Below are 20,257 nucleotides of genomic sequence, written 5' to 3' on the forward strand. Positions count from 1 at the left end.
TTTTATCTCATTATCTATGACCTCAGCACGTTGAAAATAACACTAAAAGCCTTTCAAGAGTGATATGAATTAATTTAGAACTCACCGGAAAGAAAATGCCGTGAGCAAACCAACAAAAAGCTGGGGATTGCAGAGAACTCGATATCCGCTCGTCTCACCGCTGCAATCCAAGCCTGACGTCTTTGTTTAGTAATATCGGATACATGGGATCCCTCACGTTGCCTCCAGGACGGAAAACGATGAAAAGAGAGCCCGTTATCCAGCTTCTTGCCTTCACGATCGTGTGATCTAACGTTGCAACCGACAACACAACACGTACGATCCATAGCTGAAATGGTATCCTTTGGCTGGCCTACTGTCATGGCGGAAGGGGGCGTGGCCCATCTCCCGTGACATCACGCTCCAAAGCCCTATAGGTGGGAAAATGTACCATGTCGACCAATCAAAAATGATATGGAAACATGACATTTGGTTGTTTAGCAAAAGGGGGAAGTTTTAGGAGTGACCGGCAAGAGAGAGCGAGTGAGCAAAAGAGAGAGAGAGTTTTGATACGTGAGAGATTTGTGACGTTTACCGTGTTTGGTCTCAAGTTAGTTTGTTGTCTTGTGTATTTAGTGTGTAGCTGTTGTTTTGTTTTGTGTGTCAGTTCTACTAGTGATCGTCACAGTTGCTGCCTTAAAGCCAACAAAGGCAGATTGCAGTGTAAACGCTGAGTGACACACCTGCTGTCAGACCTGCAGGTTTATCCCTGTGCTGTTCTCATATGTGTTAGAGTGACACAAACTATTGTTTGACACCTGATTGTTCTGTAAATAGTTTGAAATGATTATATGAAAAACGTCTGAGCCTTGGCTGCATTTTTTGGTAAATAGTACCATATAACTTTGTTGTTTGCAAAACGTGTGCGTATTTTTAAAAGTGTACAATCTCTATTTGCATTTCAAGTTATGAAGATGATTCGTTAAACATGTGTGTGGTTTTTACAGTCAAAATATCACTTTCTACTTGTATTTTAAATTTTGTCTGAATTTAGATAAATTGTGCTGATACAGTTGGTCAAAATGAGAAAATAACAGATTGGCAAGATAAACTGTTTTTAAAGGTAAAATATAGAGGCCACATCAAAAGTAGTCAAGAAGGGTTAAAGGCTAAAAGCAAAGTTGTCACCAAGTACTGTTTATATTTGTGTGTATTGCTGCAGCTTTTTTGAGTATTAATTTGGTGCCTTTGTGTGAAATAATGGTATTGTGAGTGATCCATATAGTCACAAAGAATAGCCACTTGTTTCTGTGCTACCAAAGTTCCCCGGCTTTCATTCAAAATGTGTTTATCGTCAGCACCTGCACATTAAACTACTTAAACATTATAAATGTCTTCAAGCTCACACTGAGGCCTGTGGGGTACTATCAGCCACTGAGACAGTACACACATTTATATGTGTTTGTATATGAATATTTCATACTTTAAGACTGCCTGTTTATTTAAGGGAGATGAACAAAATACATTGGAATTGTACAAAATAATATCATGGATGATAAATTAAATAGATTTTAAGTAGATGCTTGTGCATTCTTAAAGTCTTATATGTTGAACTGAACTATGTGATCTGTTCAAAGCCTTAATCTTAATTTGAAGTGAAATGTGCATTTTGAGTTTATACACTATGTATATAAGGCGACCGTTTCCTTTTGCAGTATTTTTGTGTGGTGTACTTTTCTATGTCTTAACAAAAGGGGAACAAAGGTGTTTAAGTTCACCTAGGATGATGTGTTTTAATTTTCACATGGTCTTGCTTGAATTTGACCCTGACAAAGGCGTATGAACTCTGTCAGCTGTTTGGAGTTTCCATTTTCTAAACTTCTACATTCTGAACCTTCTTCAGCTCTGAACAGATGATGAAACACTGAATGATTTCAAGCTCACACTTTGTCTAATAAACTTACATCTTTCATTCTTTATACAGATTGTGGGGCTGTGGTTTGTCAGAGATCAGCTGTGATTATCTGGCAGCAGCACTGAAGTCCAACCCCTCCCATCTGAGACAGCTGGACCTGAGCCTGAACAACAACCTGCAGGATTCAGGAGTGAAGCATCTGTGTGGTTTCCTGGAGAGTCCAGGATGTGGACTTGAAACTCTGAGGTCAGTCAGCATGTTTTAGTTGTGCTGAGATGAATATGATGTGAAAGTTGTGCTGACACTAAACTGCAGACATCAGGCTGATATTATACTGATCCACACTGAGGATCTTCATGGTAAAGTCTGTTTTCTTCTTCTCTGGTTTAGTCCATTGACTGCAGCAGAACAATGTTCACATTTCAAACCTTCAAAGAAGAAGAAAAATCCTCCACTGGATAATTCACTGTGAAACTCTCCAACTCTTCATTCCACCTTAAAGTCTGTCTGACACTGAAATCCAAAGCAAAATGTGCGTTTGCTTTACAGACAGCAGTCCAACACAAACATACACACATCATCCAAAACACAGTCCAACATCCAAATCTCCTCCACTGCCAGCATGAATGATGGGAAAGAGAAGGAGGAACACTCTGACATTCAGGGTTAGAATGAGTTTCATGAAGCAGACTGTGAAGATCAAAGCTGCATTAGAAAGCTTACATGAATGAATGAGTGGACAGAAGTGGACAGAGATCATCTGAAGCACTTCAAAGGCTTTAAATCAGCACATTTCTCTTTATTCTTTATCAACTCTGTTAGTTTCTCTCAGTTTTCTGTGGAATGAAGCTAACAGCAGGCTAATAAGATGCTGACCAATAGGTTTCTATTAAAGGTTGTAATTTGTATATGAAAAAGTGCTTTGGCTCAGCAGGGATCAGCTTACAGGTAGAATACAGCTGCTGGATGGGATTAGCATGTCATAGCTATCTACCAAACTGCTAACTGGGGGATTTCAGGCCATCTATGGATCATTTTTGCTAACTGTTTATTCAGCTTAGGCTCACAGGGCTGCAGCCTGTGCCCTAGCTGTCATAGGGCAAGAGGCGTGGTCCACCTGCACAGGTGAGCAGTCCATCACAGGGCCAACAGAGAGAGACAGAGAAGCACTCTCTCACATCCACACCTACAGCCAATTTAGAAGCACCAATGAACCTAAGCAGCATTTCATTGGACTGTGGGAGAACATCCAACCTCCACAGAAAGGCCAACAAGCTTCAACCTACAACCTTCTTGCTTTAAGGCACTAGTGCGAACCACTTTTCCCCATTTCAGCCCAAATCCTGCATCTTCCTGTTTCTGACTCCAGGCCAGCTCCACTAACACTTTCTCATCAGACACTGCCACCTAGTGGAGGAAGTCTTAGTCCCATTTGAAGCTCCAGATGACAGTTAGTTCCTTTACAAAGAGGTGGAGGTGGTGGGGCCACAGCACCATCATCACTGAGTGCCATAGGACACTTAACCTTTGTTTCCATATGCTGGGAACTTCCTGTTGTTCCAAGGAGGACTGGAAAATGTGTGAAGATCTCCCAGTCAGTTCCTCACAGCACACTTCAATCATTTCCCTCCCACAGCATCAGGACCAGGGCTTTTTCTCTCTTTGGTCCCACTAAGAGATTTCCACACAAACACCTCATCAGTGGGACTCTCAGAGCTACCAGCCCTTTGCTACAATCACAAAGCTCTTCATTGAAATCAATGATATCAAAGCTGGAATCAAATGAGTCCAAGTCTTCTGCTGATTCAGCATCACATTCATCTTTGCTCCTTGTTCTGCATCCCCACCATGGACTTCATTCCTTTCCAAGCCAGCCTTGAGTGTCCTTTATTCAGCTCATCCTCTGCTTTACTTTTACACCTGATTTTAGCTGCTTTATCTCTCTTTCAACAAGTTTCTGTGCCTCAATCTTTTTCTTCTCTCCCTCATAACAAGACAGCTTCTTCTGCCTGAGAACATGTTGGAGTGATTTACTAATCCAGGGCTGCTTATTGGGAAAATACTTCCTGTTTTCAAAGTAATCCCCATTTTTCCCAGAAAGAAATGTAAGTAGAAATCGATGATCTAAGTGAGAACATGAGCCTTTAAAAAGTCCCAGTGGGTGCAGTCAAAGCAGTCCCTCAGTCCCAGTATAGAGTCTTTGGTCCAGACTGGAACAACTGTGTGCCCAGTTTGAGCTCTCTTCAGTGCTGTGACCTGACAGACCCAGAGGGGCCATCACATCACATTTAGAAGCTCCCCTAATGGAGCCACAACACATGTCCAACACTTAGTCTGTCTTGTTGGACCAACTGGAAGAAATGATTCAAGGACTTAGTCACAGAACAGAGATTCAAATCTCCAAAATCCAACTGGCTGCATCAGGACATATAGTCTGAAACTCTGCACAGTTTCCTGTTTGAAGCTGCTTCCTGTTGGCTTCAGCTGTTTGGAGTTTCCATTTTCTAAACTTCTACATTCTGAACCTTCTTCAGCTCTGAACAGATGATGAAACACTGAATGATTTCAAGCTCACACTTTGTCTAATAAACTTACATCTTTCATTCTTTATACAGATTGTGGGGCTGTGGTTTGTCAGAGATCAGCTGTGATTATCTGGCAGCAGCACTGAAGTCCAACCCCTCCCATCTGAGAGTGCTGAACCTGAGCTGGAACAACCTGAAGGATCCAGATGTGAAGCAGCTGTCTGATCTTCAGCAGAGTCCAGACTACAGACTGGAGACTCTGGGGTCAGTAGAGTGATGGAGTGAGTGGGTGGTGCTGTCAGCAGTATTGTACTAAACACAGTCAGTATGAAACAAAGATCCAGTGTTTCCTGTAAAGCTGCAGCTTCTCAGTGAAGCTGTGAGAGGAGAATGGTGACAGGCTTCAGGATTGGACACAAACACTTCCTGTTTCTGACCTTTATGGTCACCATGGTAACGGCTGACACGCTCTGATCAAACACTGTCAACAGCCAATCAGCTCTCTGAACAAAGCAGCACGCAGACCAATGACTGCATTCATTTCCAAGTTTAAAGCAGTGAAGAACACAGTCTGTAGGTGAGGAAGAATTTAGTGAGAGCAGATGTTTGGATGGAATTCCTCCAGTTAACAGCTGGAACCGTCCATCTGGATTGTTGGGCTTGTTGTTGGGGTTCCTACAGAGCTCAGAGTGGACACACCAAGGTTCTTCTAATGAATGAAAGTCCAAACTCAAACTAGGAGGGAAAAACATTTTCATCAACTTCAATAAAAATCCAAAGATTAGAAAAAGTGAAGCAACAATGAGTCCTAGTACAGTCCCAGCACTGAAGTCCCTGCTGCTCTTTATACTGGATGTGCTGCATCACTGACTGACAGCTGATGAAGAGTCTCTGGAAACACGCGTTTATCTCCTCTGCTCTTCCTTCTTCTCTCTGCAGCTGATGATGGTAAACAGGACGGTGTGTGTGCTGAGAGAGGAGGAGCTGTGTCCTGATGATCCAGAGAGGTTGAAGCAGCAGCAGCTTGTGTGTAGAGACGCTCTGACTGGGCCATGTTACTGGGAGGTGGAGAGGAGAGCTTCATCCAGCAGTGACTGACAGAGGAATGAGAAGAAGTGCAGATGACTGTCAGTGCTGCAGAGTGAACTGCTCTGAGAACAGCTCCACTGTCAGACACAATGTAGAGTCCAGCATCATCCCTGTGTGTCCCTCTGGATCTGACAGAGGATCATCAGTGTATCTGGACTGCTCTGCTGCTGCTCTGTCCTTCTACAGTCTCTGCACAGTCTCTGTCTGACTCTGGCTTCAGACCCTCCTGGATCAAACTCACCTGGAAAGACTTTCAAACATCACTCAATAGATTTGAATACAGAATATATTTGATATATACTGTAGATGTACTGTAGAGTTGCAGTTTGTCACTTGTAAATACAGTCTGTGAGCAGCTGTGAGCTGAAAGATCTTTCTAGAAACACGAAATGTTTTCACTCTTCTGTTGCTTTTTCATATATTTCCACAACATTAATATTGATCCCACCTGTCTCACCTGTTTCATGCTTTTATACATAATAACAGGACACGTGTGATCTGAGCGCTGCTGTGGTTGCTGTGCTGCACGTCTTCATTTAGATAACAGAGACATCTAGTGGTTCAGAGGGAGAACTGCAGGAGGTGGAGCTGTGTTTTAGCATGGAAAACTTTTTATCTTTTAGGCACAGATACAAATATGACAAGTATCAGTGTGAGATACAAAAGGTCACATCAGTCAGCAGAGGGAACAGTGATCACACAGCAATGTAAGAATAGAAACATAACAGTGAATCTGGACATGTATACAGATGGAAGCAAACAAACAGGATGTAACACTACATTAAAGCCACAAATGGGAAGAAAACAAAGCCAAAGGAAAATATATTTGATCTCAGGAATCCAAATCAGATGCTTTAGAGCAGGGGTCGGCAACCCTGGGCACGCGTGTCACAGCTGGCAAGCGAAGGGTTAACTGATGGCACGACCATAGCTGGACTGGCCATCGGGCATACCGATGATGATTTTTCGTTTTTCTGGGCCAATGATGTTTTTTTATGATTTTTTCTTTTTTTGTAACGGTATAAACGATGGAAGGTGGTGGATTGGCCGGATGCTGGTCGATGTGTAGAAATAAGTCAGTTGTTTGGTGGTGGCTATGGTGGAGCTTCCACAGAGGCAGCAGGTGGATGAGGGAAAGGGGAGGCAGGAGGAGCAGAGACCCGAGGCGGCCGCCGGTCCGAGTGTTGGCCCCCTTGAACTTTCCCACATTTTGTCACATTACAGCACAAACATGAATCAGTTTTATTGGAATTCCACGTGAAAGACCAACACAAAGTGGAACGGAAATCATACATGATTCCAAACATTTTTTACAATAAATAACTGCAAAGTGGGGTGTGCGTAATTATTCTGTCATGGAAAAACACACTGCCATCAACTGTTTTGTTTTTGTCAAAATCACTGTAATATAATCACTGTACCTTTATATACATGTGACTTATATTAATGCTGCTGCCCTCTTGTGGCTAAAGTGTAATTATGTTCTTGTTATTAGGGAAAACATTTGAGAGTAACATGACAAATGAGTCAGCACTTTGGCTTCAGCTTAAGAAATCCTCATTTTTATGTCATCAGTTATAGTTGCATGTATTCATTATCATAAGTTAACCTTTAATATTGATGTCTTAAATTGATTTTACTTAAACTAGCAATAATTTTATGGTTGCATTAAATAAATGCATCACTAATGAATGAACTATTTCAGTAATTAATTTAAAAAATCTACATAATCAATTAAAGATATATATTAATAATGAATTATCCATTAATTTCATTTAAAAATTTTCAATATTTGTTTATATACAATTCAAATTAGTTAATTACATATTTAATCAATTATTGGTTTGTTTTCTATTTTGATTATTTTACTGACACATTTAATGAATTATTTAATGATGTATTTATTTAATTCACGTTGCTACTCCTGGCCCTGCATCGCTGTTCATAAATACATTTTATTTGTCAGCTTCACCCATCAAAGTCAGGGGGCGGGGTTAATGCTGATCAAGTCAAAACCATTGCTTTGGTCTGGTGGGCGTTCTTTTAGTGGGCTTTTCTGTCACGGCCTGCGTGGCAGACTATGATGAGGGGAAGGAGGACCCAAATGCCAACACGTTCTCACTCCTGTATGGAGGACCACAAGAGCCACGCGCATCGAAATAAAGAATTCTGTGCTTAAGTAATGAATTATAGAATAAATTCTGCATTTGTAAATTCATTTTTGAATTCCCATTTAATAAACTGATTTTTGAAATGCTTTTAAAAACTGCATTTCAAAATCCTTTTTCCAATTGCACTTTAATAAACTGCATAAATTGCATGAATGAAGGGATCCTGCAGCGAAACGGAGAGCCCAACCTCTGACTTAGTGCCTGTTTACTCAGTCTGACCACCTGTGAAGTTAACGCGCTAACGTGGCTAACGCTAGCATCACCACACGTAGCCCCGTTATTTTAAGGTCATCTTAGCTCATGAAAGTTTAACGTCGCAGCTGTACGAGCTAGCTACGTGTTTTGTAAGCTGCTGTGCTCTTCACAAATAAAGCTGGAAGCAGCTCAGACTATTAGAACCAGCACTGAGGCCTGTTACATTTATGTTAGAGCAACAGCTGCAGCCTTTAAACTAGCGATTAAAATGCTGACAGTAATCAGAATCAAAAACGGTTTTATTGCCAAATGTTGAGCAGGTTTACAACATTAGGAAATTGCTGCGGTGCTTCAGTGCAAACATACTGTCATATAACACTTAAATAAAAATAAAAATAAGGATTAAAAGTGCTAAGTAGATAGATATATACATGAGTGCAGGTGGTGATCAGGGCCAAACATGGAATGATGCAGTGAACACAGCGTAGGGTCACGTGGTAGTGGTGGGAACAGTCATACGGTTATTGTTCATGTGTCCAACAGCAGAGGGGAAGAAACTGTTCTTATGGCGAGAGGTTCTGGTGCGAATGGACCGGAGCCTCCTGCCTGAGGGGAGCAGGTCAAACAGACTGTGTCCAGGGTGAGAAGGGTCAGCTGTGACTGAGCTGCACGCCCCAGTGTCCTGGAGGCGTACAGGTCCTGCAGAGATGGGAGTCTGCAGCCAATCACCTTCTCAGCAGAGCGCACAACATGCTGCAGTCTCTGTTTGTCCCTGATAGTGGCTCCAGCGTACCACACGGTGATGGAGGATCATATAATCATTCTTTATACATCGATCATATAATCCATTGTTTCAAATTAGACCTAAAACTCCCCCTTTTGACACATCTTCATGTGTCAAACAAAACCACAACTAGAAAATTAAAAGAAAAAGGTTCATCAGATCATTTCTCAGGAAACCTCAGCGATTCTCCTCTCGAGTATATTTGCTCCGGGCCTGCAAACCTGTGTTTAAATAATAAAATCAGTTTAATTATCATGTTCGATCCTTTCAGCTCCTGGCTCCACCCAGAGCCTGCATCCCCAGAACGACCTAGAAACAAACCTGTATATTAGCATCAACTTCACATTTAAACTCAGTTCCCCCCTGTCCTTCCCTCACTGTGATCCACTCTGTGCTATAAGAAACTAAACTTAAAACACAACAGTTATCAGTCATGTGCTTCATACAAAATGTGCGTATGTTTTAGTTTCACGTTGATCCTCTGAGTGTCATGGTACTTCTTTTAATTTGACTTTATCAAATCGAACCAAAATAGGTTTGCTGTCTTTACTTTGCTCGTTTCCCTCCAGCACCACCTCGTATCACCTGCCCTTTCCCTTGGACCAGTGTTTGTTATTCCATAACTGGATTTGGAATGTGACAAGTCCACCAATCCCCTATATAACTCCTACATTTGGCTTTGGTTCTGTTTTCCTTCTATAAAATGTCATTGACTTCTACAGTGGCCTGCTTTGGTTAATGGTAACATCAGTAATATCAAACATTTTCTCCCCTTTAGCATTTGGCATTTTCCCAACAATATAATGTGACACCATCATCTAAACCCAGTCAATAAAACAACATTTTCTTAAAGCAAACATCAGCAACCCAAAATTAGCCGCCCAAGGGTGGAGTCTGCAGCTCCACTCTCATGTGAACCTTTCGGTCTCCCTCTCTCTCTCTTGTGCTCCTGCCAAAAGCAAAGCAAAGCATCCACCTTTTTCTTACCGGCGTCGTGAATTGTTTGTCAACATCTACTCATCCTAACGCTGGTCCAGTCTTTGTCACGGCTGCACAGCAGACAAGTGGAGCCTCACGCACAAAGCATCAGAGTCTCCACCCTCATCAATATGAGCTCATTTATTTGTTCTTTCTTTTGTTTTTAGAAAAAGAGTTCTTTATGATCTTGGACTGGATTGACTCGCTGCAATCCTTTAGACAGGAACTCGCAGGTTCCCACAGGTGACCTTTTCCTCAGCCCATTGTAATCTGGAAAAGCTCACCTTATATTTGCTCTCACAACAATGTTTTACAGCGCTGTTAATTCAATCTTGCAGGCCTGCTTAGAACAAAGAAGGAGGAAAAGAGAGCTGATTATTAGCTCATCAGAGCACAAAACATCATCACCAAAGGGGGCGACACCTGACAGTTTTCTCTAAGTGCACTGTTACAGAAATAATGAGCCGCTCCTCGACATGTCCATGTTTAGTAAAACTCCCTCTATTGAAATAAGAAAACAAGCCAAAGCTAACTGACAGAATGAACCCATCACTAAAACAACAACCCCAAAAATCTTCATCACAGAAAAGTTTTGCTTACTAATCCAACAATATGTTGTGGGAATTAGAACTCTCCGGGCCATAAAGCTTTTGCCCGACTCTTGGCTTAACTAATACTGACATAGTCTGAAATCAGACTTAAAGTCACTCCCTCTGTTCATTTAGGATAAATGTATCTATATCTGATTTAGGCTAAGTGCCTTTTGTTTAGATGAACTGCTGGACTTCCAGACCAGCAGGTTTAGGGAAGTCTTTATGGGGTCACACTCTGACCCCCCCCACCACACACACACACACACACACACACACACACACACACACACACACACACACACACACGCACACACACACACACACGCACACACACACACACACACACACACACGCACGCACAGGCAAGGTACTCTTTGTTTGTATGTAGACGTCATATGTTAATGAACGTCATATGTATATTCATGTAACCTCAATAAAAGAGCAGTGTTACGGGGGAGCGGACGAGAGCAACTGGGGTGAAGCGAAGGAACGGCGTTTGTCCGGTTCTCTCCCGTGCACGGGAAACATGAAGAACTTTGCCTACTCGTGTCTTGCTTTGCTATGTAATTAAATTGTCCTTAACGTTCCAACGAATAGGTTTATGCTACAAACCTATCACTGAGGTTAACTACACAACCCCTCGCCACCTCCTTATACACAGGAGTGAGTACAAAAGGGTTCGTACGGACGCATCAGCCGGCCGTCCTTCTGCTCGACACTGTTAGCTGAAAGATGATCGGATCATCCTCTGTCCTGTATTTAAGGCTGAGAGTCTTTGTCCAGTCTCTTTTCCACAGCTACTGTCCACAGCACTGATCCACCTGCAGCACAGCCCCACTCAGTTGTTTTATGATTTACTTTGTGCACGTTTCCCTTCCACTGAGCTTACAAAACCTCTGACAGGAGAAGTCAGGCATGTGTTTCCCCCACCTCCCCTTTTAGGCAGTAATAAAATAGAAAACAAACAATCAAACAGGCTAAAGCTAGAGCACAAGCAAAGACAGCACCGGTGACTAAGTTCTCCCATACTGGACGTACGCTACCACGTGGGCTCAAACAGCAGCACATCAGCTCAGTTTACATACTGTTGACATCTTCATCAGAGGGTCAGCAGGGAGCGCTGCTGAGCTGCAGTCGTCTCCACCAGAGTGACGGAGCAGGAATCACAAACAGCACAAACCCACCGTGTTGTTTCCACCCTGTTCAGGAGATCTGAGCCCCCATCCCTTTTTTTCATGTTGCAGCTCTGCACTGCAGGCCCTGAACGCCTCCCGGTTACCCTCAGTGTGCTTAGAGTTTAATTTACAACCGACGAGCTCACAGATCATCTGCAGGCAGGTGAACGAACCCTTAATGTGAGGATAATAGCAGAGCTGAGCTGAGGTCAGAAATAGTCAGGAACGGTGTCGACACAGTGAAGTCAGCTGTTTGGGAATTTGTCTGATTATCAGTTTGGGGGGGTCGGTGTTAAATAACAAAGGCGGTGTAGGATGGAGAGAGGAGGAGGGAGGGAGCAGTGATGATATGAAGTCAGAATACACATGTGGCAGACATAAGGGGGTCAGACAGGAGCAGCATCAGTCTCTGCTCTGTTTTGTTAATAACGTAGAAAAATAGTTTTGTACAATCAAGCTACATCGACGGACGCTTTACCTCACGTACCCTAAAATGAAAAAGTAGTGACAGTAAGATGGAGGCTGCACATGACACCATGACTGAGTTCACAGCTGTTGCTTTGATTCTAACGTTTAAGACTTTTGGCATCGACTCCGTTTTAATAAATGAGTGCTGGGAGGCGTCGTTTGACTTCAGGAGCTCCTGCGATGCTCCTGCGATGCTCCTGCGATGCTCCTGCGATGCTCTTACTCTGCGGGAGAAAACCAAAAACCAAAAGTAGCAAACATGGAGCGATATGACTCGTTTAGATTTTGGGAAACGTGCATCGACAGGTACAGTGTCCTTTTCCCCGCGTCTTTAAAAATAATTCATGCATAGATCCCCCACTGAGAAAACCCTTTTATATACTTTCTCCTTTGTACACATTTTATATAGAACTATATATAATATCATTTCTCTATATCTATATTTTCAGAAAAATTCTTTCCACACAATAAAAAACAACAATTAAACAAATGCTTCAAACAAAACAACAAAAAGAGAGAAGATGGAAGAAAGAAAATCACGACTGAGGCCAGTTTGGCACTTTGTCATGAGAATATGACAGAACTCTGTTAGTTGACGGTAAATAGCGAAACTCTATTTTTCTTTGGTTTTTCTTCTCCCTCGATGAGAAATGAAACACAGCAGTACTTACTTGGCACCTAAAAATGCTGGTAGAATGAAAGATATCAGTGTTTTCATAGTTATATGTTTAGTGTACGCCTCCCGCCTCCAGACTGCTCAGCAGATCGGGAATTTTTAGAGAAGAGCAGGAGGGAGGTGTGTCAAATGAGAGGAAGAGAGCAGTAATAAAACACGGATGTAGAAAAGAGAAGCATAATGTGCACATAACACACAGGAGATGGAAAAAGAGATGACGCCAACGTAAAAAAGAGAAAACAGCGAGGAGCGAGAGAGCATTCGTCCCTTTGACAAATGTTGGAGGTCTTGAGCCTGGAAACAGCAGACCGTCTTTGAAAACAGTATCTTTGAAAGATCTGAGTCACCCACCCCAAACTGCTCATCTGCTGCTGGACACTTCAGTTGCACCTCCACATGCCACCAGTGGAGGGAGCTGCCAAGTTTCACAGCACATGACGCAGCAGGTGTAGTTGCTTTTGGAGAAAGAAGAGAATAAGAGGACAGAACGAAGGCCCACGTCTAGAGGCCTCCCTTCCAGAGCGGAAGCAGAGCCAGTGTTCCTGGTCCCTAGGTGGCGCTGTGTCGGGCCTGTCCCTACTATACCCTGGTGGTGGAGTGGGGGTGGGGCAGGGTGTTGTTGTGGCCGGTGGAGGGGAATGTGTTGAAGGCGTGAAGAGGCTGCATGCTGGTGATGGTGCTGGGGATCACGGTGATGGTGTATGGCGTCATCAGCGGCACGTTGTCGGGGGCGCGGCGCAGCGCCAGGGTGTAGTCGGGAGGGCAGGCGGGCCGCAGGATGTCGTGGGGTCGCAGGGGCTCCATGTCGTGGTGAGCGTCGTGCTCCCAGTCCTTCATCTGCAGGGACATGATCTCCTCCTCCTGGCTGTGAGCCAGGTCGTTGGCGGGGCCGCCCCGCTGAGGGGACAGCCGGTGCCGGCGCATCTCGTGCCGCTTGTCACGCTTGTAGTAAAGGGCGGCGAAGGCCAGGATGTTGAGGAAGAAGAGCGACGCTCCAACTGCAACTGTCACGCTCAGTTCGGTGGAGTAGTCGCGGGTGTGTCTGGGAAAGAGGTCCTGGGGCGGGCGCTCTGAGCCCTCGGGCTCAGGATCTGATGGGAAGGTAGGGTAAGGATGACGAGTGGTTCGAGGAACGTTGTTTCTGGGCCTCATGGTGCCGGGGTCACGGCCTGCGGGGGAGCGCGTAGTGGTGGGAAAGAGCACGTCGTGCAGGCTGTGAAGATGAGGGACTAATTCCAGCCAAAAGGCCACTTTGTTAGCTCTGTAGTTGTCTCTGACACGAGGTTTCAAACCGATGTGAAGGTACTGCTTGTCCTTCCAGTTGAACTTGGTCCAGATGACCTCCTCGAAGCGGTTGGGCTTGGTATGAATGAACTTGGTGTCCTGAGGGACGGGCAGGTTGGGGTCCCTGGTGGAGCATAAAGGTTAAACGTTTCAGTTCAAAGTTATATTCAGTCTCCATTATAAGTAACATGTGGAATCAATACACTGAATACAGACAGGAGGCCCATTCTCTGTGCAACCTTTAAACTATCTAAGACCAACCGGCTGCTCTGGGATCTGGATGCTTTTGGTGAACCAGTATGTTCAATTCTTCAAAGCCACACGGGAATTAAACTAGCAACCTAGATTCAAGTATTCAACATGACTAGAAGGCTGTCAGAGAACATACAGTAACGTGTACAGTTTACACTACTGTGACATGAGGCCTACCCAGTCTTTGCGAAGTTAGTCCAGTAAGTCATGACCACAGCGCTCAGCATCACATCGTTCTTGGAGAAGTTGCACGGGAGCAGGTCCGTGGCACCGATCATCGGTACGCCGAACACGTAAGGTATCTCGTCTCCGTGCGCGGCGTCGGCACTCGGGCCGCGTCTCGGTGTGGCAGTGGTGGTAGAACGTGTAAAAGTAAACTGGGGACTGAAACTCAGCATGGAGTTTGGCAGTGGCCACAGCTGGTGCCACCCACTGGTGGTCCGTAAACAGGGCCAACAGAGTCTTCCGCCGCATGTCGCCGTTGTCCCTGTCCGCCCAGTCTGTGTACATGAACTTAATGGTCTCCCTCAGGATGTCTTTGCCTGGTGAAGAAGCACAGGAGGGGACAAAAGGAGGGGGAAGAAAGATAAAAGTGGAAAAACTGCTAAGAGTAAAGTAACAGCAGTGCAAGACATTTTTTAAGAGATCGGTCTGATCAACAGATATGAAACCAAAGCAAATGTTGGTGAGATGAACCAAGAGCCAGGAAGCGAGTGAGAAATCTAGACAGGAAAAAAAGTCTTTCAGATAACAGAAGGAGTGACAGGCAGCAGAGAGGAAGCATGACTGCATTATCCAAACATGTCTGTACTGTGACTGTGGTCCGGCTGTGAGGGGTTCGCAGGCCGATCTGTCAGAAACACCGACACTGAGATTGGGAGCCTACTACCTGGGGGATGATAGCATTACTGCCCACAGAGCCTCAAAGGTTAAGGCGCAGACACGCCGTGATGTGGATGAGTGGCTCTCTTTAGCACGCTTGTCTTGTTTGATGCACTTCACTGGGCTCACATGTTACTGATTCCATTCTTTACTCGCATGTTTTAAACGCTTAAAGCACTTTCACAGGTTTTGATATTCTTTTGAAAATTCATGTGAACTCAAGCTGTCAGAATTGTAATGTAAGCTTTGATAATTGTCCACATTTGTCATTTCGACGATTATCCGTTTATTTTAATGAATACAGCAAACAGAAAAAAACGAACAAATCAACAAACGCGGCTCCTAATGAGACAAAACCTGATGATGCTGCAAAATGCAGTTAAGTGAGAGGAGGCTGTAAAATGGAATAACTGAAAAAGTGGCAGTGTACAGAGGTGGCGTCCTCACCCTCTGGGTAGCCGTAGAGGTTGTCAACAAAGTTGGAGATGGTGTAGTCGAACGCCGCAGCTGAGATGCCGTCGTTGTCCTCACTGTCGTCCACAAACTTCAGCCCCTCTCCCTGGTTCACTCCTATCAAGATGTCATAGTTTAGGAGCTCCCCCTGGTGGAGCAAATAAGGAAGAACATGCTGAGTGCTGGAACAGAGCCTGTGTGCATCACAAGTCTACAACAGGAAGTGCAGCTGAAGCACAGCTTTGTGAATTGGCAGCATTTCATTTCCCAGTAAACAAAATAAAGATTAGCTGTTGCCATGAAATTCCTACTATAAACTGTAAATACTGCAATATATGCAGGGTTCATACACATTTTTAGGGTCAAATTCAAGCACTTTTTAAGCACATTCAAGGTCAATTTTCAAGCTTTTCCAGCACATTACCAAAAAAGAAGCATGTTTCACTTTGCATCACCTCAGTAAGACCTTGTACAAATTTAAACAAATCATCTGAGGTCGATTTAAATGTCTTTTGTTCCCCTTTTGTTAAAAGAGCAGCACACAAAAATACAGAAAAAGGAAACGGTTGCCTTACATGCATATAGTGTACAAACTCAAAAAAACACATTCCTCTTAAAAATTAAGATGTGCAAATGTGAACAAATCAACTTGTTAGAGATCTTCATCTCCACTGTAAATAAACAACAAGCCAGAGAACAAGAAAACTGCACCAAACACCACAAACACCAACAAATTAATGTCTTCTCATCAGACATTGAAGCTTCTTTCCTGTGTGACATAAAAAATAAGAGACAGATGTTTGTTTGTTTTTTTAACTAGTTAAGCACCCACGTTCAGTCATCCACCCATTCACGCACACATTCACGCACTGGTGATGTAGCTACAGCCACCCTGGGGCGCCACCAGGCCCTCTGACCACCACCAGTAGGCAACGGGTGAAGTGTCTTGCCGGGTGAAGTGTCTTGCCCAAGGACACAACGACCGAGACTGTCCAAGCCGGGGCTCGATTACAAGGCGAACTCCTAACTCTTGAGCCACGATCGCCCAGTGGGGACATGGGGACATTTCAATTTCCAGCAGGAAGCTCCCCCTTTTTGTTAAACCCTTTAGATCAGGGGTCGGCAACCTGCGGCTCTTTAGTCCTTATAGTGCGGCTCCGCGTGGTTTGGGGAAATAAATTAGCTGAAGTGTATTTTATTTATGTTAGTTCTTTTTTTAACTTGTAGTTCTAAATTGGAAGATTATTGTGATTTTGCAATATACAAATAAAATTATATTTTCTTATTTTTTCATCGCTCACAATAAGTGTCACACTCGTGTAAGCCGGTGTACCCGGCGAAACGCCGTGCATTTATCGAGCCTTTCAACCCCAGATAGGCCAATTATGGCTCTTTGGCTCTTTGGGTCTTAAAGGTTGCTGACCCCTGCTTTAGATGAACAGAGTTTTTTAATTAAATACATAATCTTTAATAAATGTTCTCTTTTATAAAAAGTAGGATAATTAAAAAAAACTTTTATTATACCTCTATTGAGTAGAAAAAAAACTGTCTTGTTTTCTGTCGTCTGTTATATAATATTAGGGATGTTTGTGACAATTAATTTCTTAATCGGCTGGACTAACCAATAGTCCACAACCAGGAAACACTGAAATTTTACGTTAAGTTTGAAAACAGTTTAAAAAAAAATACCCCATTCCAAAATGTCTTGTGACAATCTCATTGGCTTAGGGAGTGATGATGTCATAGATCTTAAGAATCTTAAGTCCTTTGATGTTTTTCCTTAAGTAGGGGTGAGAAACAGCAAGTTTTAGTTCGTTTCAGCAGCATCTGTGTTTGCAGCCTACAAAACGTTCACCACAAGCTCTTCAAAGTCATCGTATAGAAACTCCAACATGTTTCCAAGAAAAAAACAACCAATTCAAAAAGATTACGCCGCCTCTCCTTCCTGGCGTGGCCGGCCAATTTCCCCAAATGGCTCCTCATCCTTCCAAAGGGCGTTAGAGGAGAGTAGGAAGGAAAACTACCTTCTCCAGAAAAAAATGCAACAAATTGAAGAAGAGAAACTTCAACTGGAGGACAAATGTAGACGAATGGAAGCCCAAAATAAAGAGCTGGAAGAAAGACAACAGCGCCAGCCGGACATAAAAAATATTAATGAGGGCTGGGGAATCAAGTTTGCTCAGAGCCGAGAGCAGATTGTGCACCTCATTAAAGAAAACAGGCAAAAGAGTGCAGAACTAAAAGAAATGACCAACCAGCTCCAAGACAAGAAAACGATGACTGATAAGATACAACGGGATCTCCAATACATGGACCGAAAAAATCGACTCCTCCAAAGACAGCTCCATGAAGCTGTGGAAGAAAAGAAAGAATTCCTCCAACAGAAGGAAGAGCAGGACAAAAAGCAACGAGACATGCAGCACGAACTGAAGAGCATGCAGGAAAAATACCGCATGCTGAAAGAAAGCCTGGATGAAACACTGCGCCAAAATAAAGACCTTCTTCAACAGAAAGAGCAACAGCAGGAAAGACTGAAAGAAGGAAAACGTATCGTCCAGGACTTTGAGTCTAAAAATCTAAAACTGCAAGAGTTTTGTAATCAGCTGGAGGACAAAGCAACTAAAGTGGAAGAAGAAAAGGACAAACTGGAGAAACGCTGCTCACAGATGCAGAGAAGGATCGATCAGATAGCGAGAAACAACTCCGAGCTCGTTAAGGGGATTTTGGTGGAATTCAATAACTTGAAGCGTGAACACACTCAAATGCAGGCGCAAAAACAACAAGAAGACAAAATACATGAAGACCTGCAGCTCACGCTCCAAGAAATCCAGAAAAGAAACGAGCAGTTAGAAGACAAGCACAAAGAGGTCCAACAGAGAAATGCAGACATGCACAAGGACAAGCTGATACAGGAGGCAACATCCAAACAACTCAAAGACAAGCTTGAAGAACAACAAGCAACATTGGAAGAGGTGGAACAAAGATGTGAGAAACTTGAAGAACAAAACGCAGAAACCATCGATGAGCTGAGAAATCTCATCCTGGAGAAAAAAGCGCTCGTGGAAAAGTGCATGAAAAAAAAGAGAAAATGGTTCCACTTGTTCCGGAGGAGAGACGCTACTGCTTCCTCACCTGATGTAGCCTCGTCTTGCTCCACCTCTGTTAACCCCCCCAACCAGTCCCGGCCGTTGACTGTCCCCTCCTGAGCCTGGTTCTGCCGGAGGTTCCTGCCCGTTTAAAGGCAGTTTTTCCTCCCCACTGTCGCCAACTGCTTGCTCAGAGGGGATTGTTGGGCTTTTCTCTCCTCTGCCTTGTTTCTTCATTTACTTGTTTAACTTTTTTCATTATTACTTCATTTTACCTTGTTTCTTCATTTACTTGCTTGTTTAACTTTTTTCAACTTATCTAAATAATAAACCAATTAAATTTATCCTTTGAGTATTTTTCATCTCATCTTTACAGAATCTTTCCAAAACATTTTCAAACATTCAGATCTGTCTTTTATTTTCTTCTTGAAGCCTCATAAATGGTGAACTAAAAACCCGGAACATGGTTTGAAACATAGTTTCAGCTGAAACTGGCATAACATGCTGTGTGTGTGTGTGTGTGTGTGTGTGTGTGTGTGTGTGTGTGTGTGTGTGTGTGTGTGTGTGTGTGTGTGTGTGTGTGACAGGGTATCACTAGTTAGGTCATCATGTTTAGACTCATTCACTCCAAAATTATTTAGGCCAAATCTTTAAAACAGTGTCATTTCATACACATTTTCAATTCACTTCAATCGCACAAATGCAGAAATAATTATTTGCAGTATCTTATTTATTATGAGAATGTCATGCCTGATCATTTGTACCTACACCACCAAAAATGGGGGCAAAAGGGAGGAGATCATGTTTAATCGGTTATAAGAAAAGGTCAGAAATATAAGTGCCGACATGAGCAGTGTCCACAGAAACCTCTGACTCTCAGCTCAAAGCTCATATAAACCATTTCTACAACCAGCAAACAAACAAAGACACCGAACAGTTAAAAGAGCAGTGACGTCACCACGAATCTGTGGTCAGGTAATATCCATGTTTTGATTGATGATTTTCTGGAGTTAAATGTGAACCGAAGCATATTTTGGGTGTTATATGCTATTAAATACTTTTTAATTTATTTAAAAGTATTTAATAGCATATAACACCCAAAACATGCTGGGTGTGGAAATAAGAAAATCAGAATTTCCTCTGTTTGAGTCACAGTAACTTTGACATAGTAACATTTGCAGTAAGTCCTAAATGTTCACCTTTAAAATCCCTCCCTCTGTTCATTTTGCCCACATCATGTTTCAGTGGTTGGCCTCAGGTTCTTCAGCTTCCTGACAGTCTGAAGTCAGCTGACAGAGTTTCACCTGCTAAATACACAGAAAATCTTGTTAAAGCCGCACAGTTTGCCCAACAGTAATATTCCCATTAAGCCCTTTCTAAACACTTTATAACAATGTGTCATCACTAAATTATAAACTTCTTCTCCAAATCTGCACGACTGCACTTAGTCACAGACTTTATTTAATTGTCCTGCGGCTGCTATCATATATTTTACCAAACAGTTCTTCTCACACAGTCACAGATATATTTCTCTCAATGCAAACTTCACTCATGTCTCAGACAGGAAACTTGAGTTTTTCTTTTTTTTCTGTCCCCACTCATTCAACTAATTTGCATATTGAGTCACATCTCGAGAAGTTGCCCTGACAACAGAAATGCATATTCAAAACATTGCTGCATAATTCAATTATTATTATTTTATTTTTATTTCTACAGTCGTCACTTCTTTTGCTCAATCAGCTGGAAACCACT

General features: G+C 43.0%; 2 protein-coding genes and 1 pseudogene across 2 annotated transcripts in view; 2 read left to right on the top strand and 1 right to left on the bottom strand.

The window, feature by feature from the left end:
* The window catches only part of LOC147329680 (ribonuclease inhibitor-like), a gene marked incomplete at its 5' end in the record, with an annotated part of 61,298 nt that overhangs the window by 553 nt on the left and 40,488 nt on the right, over positions 1–20,257 (top strand). Inside the window, 2 exons of the mRNA XM_086290862.1 lie at positions 1,964–2,140; positions 4,510–4,683. Of these exons, the coding sequence (XP_086146988.1) occupies positions 1,964–2,140; positions 4,510–4,683 (351 nt within the window). The remainder of the gene's footprint in view (positions 1–1,963; positions 2,141–4,509; positions 4,684–20,257) is intronic.
* On the bottom strand, positions 12,472–16,477 carry LOC147329681 (neuroligin-2-like; annotated as a pseudogene).
* On the top strand, positions 17,094–18,966 carry LOC147329682 (uncharacterized). The gene has a single exon (XM_086291008.1). The coding sequence runs from the start codon at positions 17,312–17,314 to the stop codon at positions 18,623–18,625; it is 1,314 nt and encodes a 437-aa protein (XP_086147134.1). The 5' UTR covers positions 17,094–17,311; the 3' UTR covers positions 18,626–18,966.

This window comes from Aulonocara sp. 'chitande type north' Nkhata Bay, linkage group LG5 (assembly GCF_057382095.1).
Source record: "Aulonocara sp. 'chitande type north' Nkhata Bay isolate Kocher_YH1m ecotype deep benthic linkage group LG5, A_spYH_male_GT1.1, whole genome shotgun sequence".
Taxonomy (NCBI): Eukaryota; Metazoa; Chordata; class Actinopteri; order Cichliformes; family Cichlidae; genus Aulonocara; species Aulonocara sp. 'chitande type north' Nkhata Bay.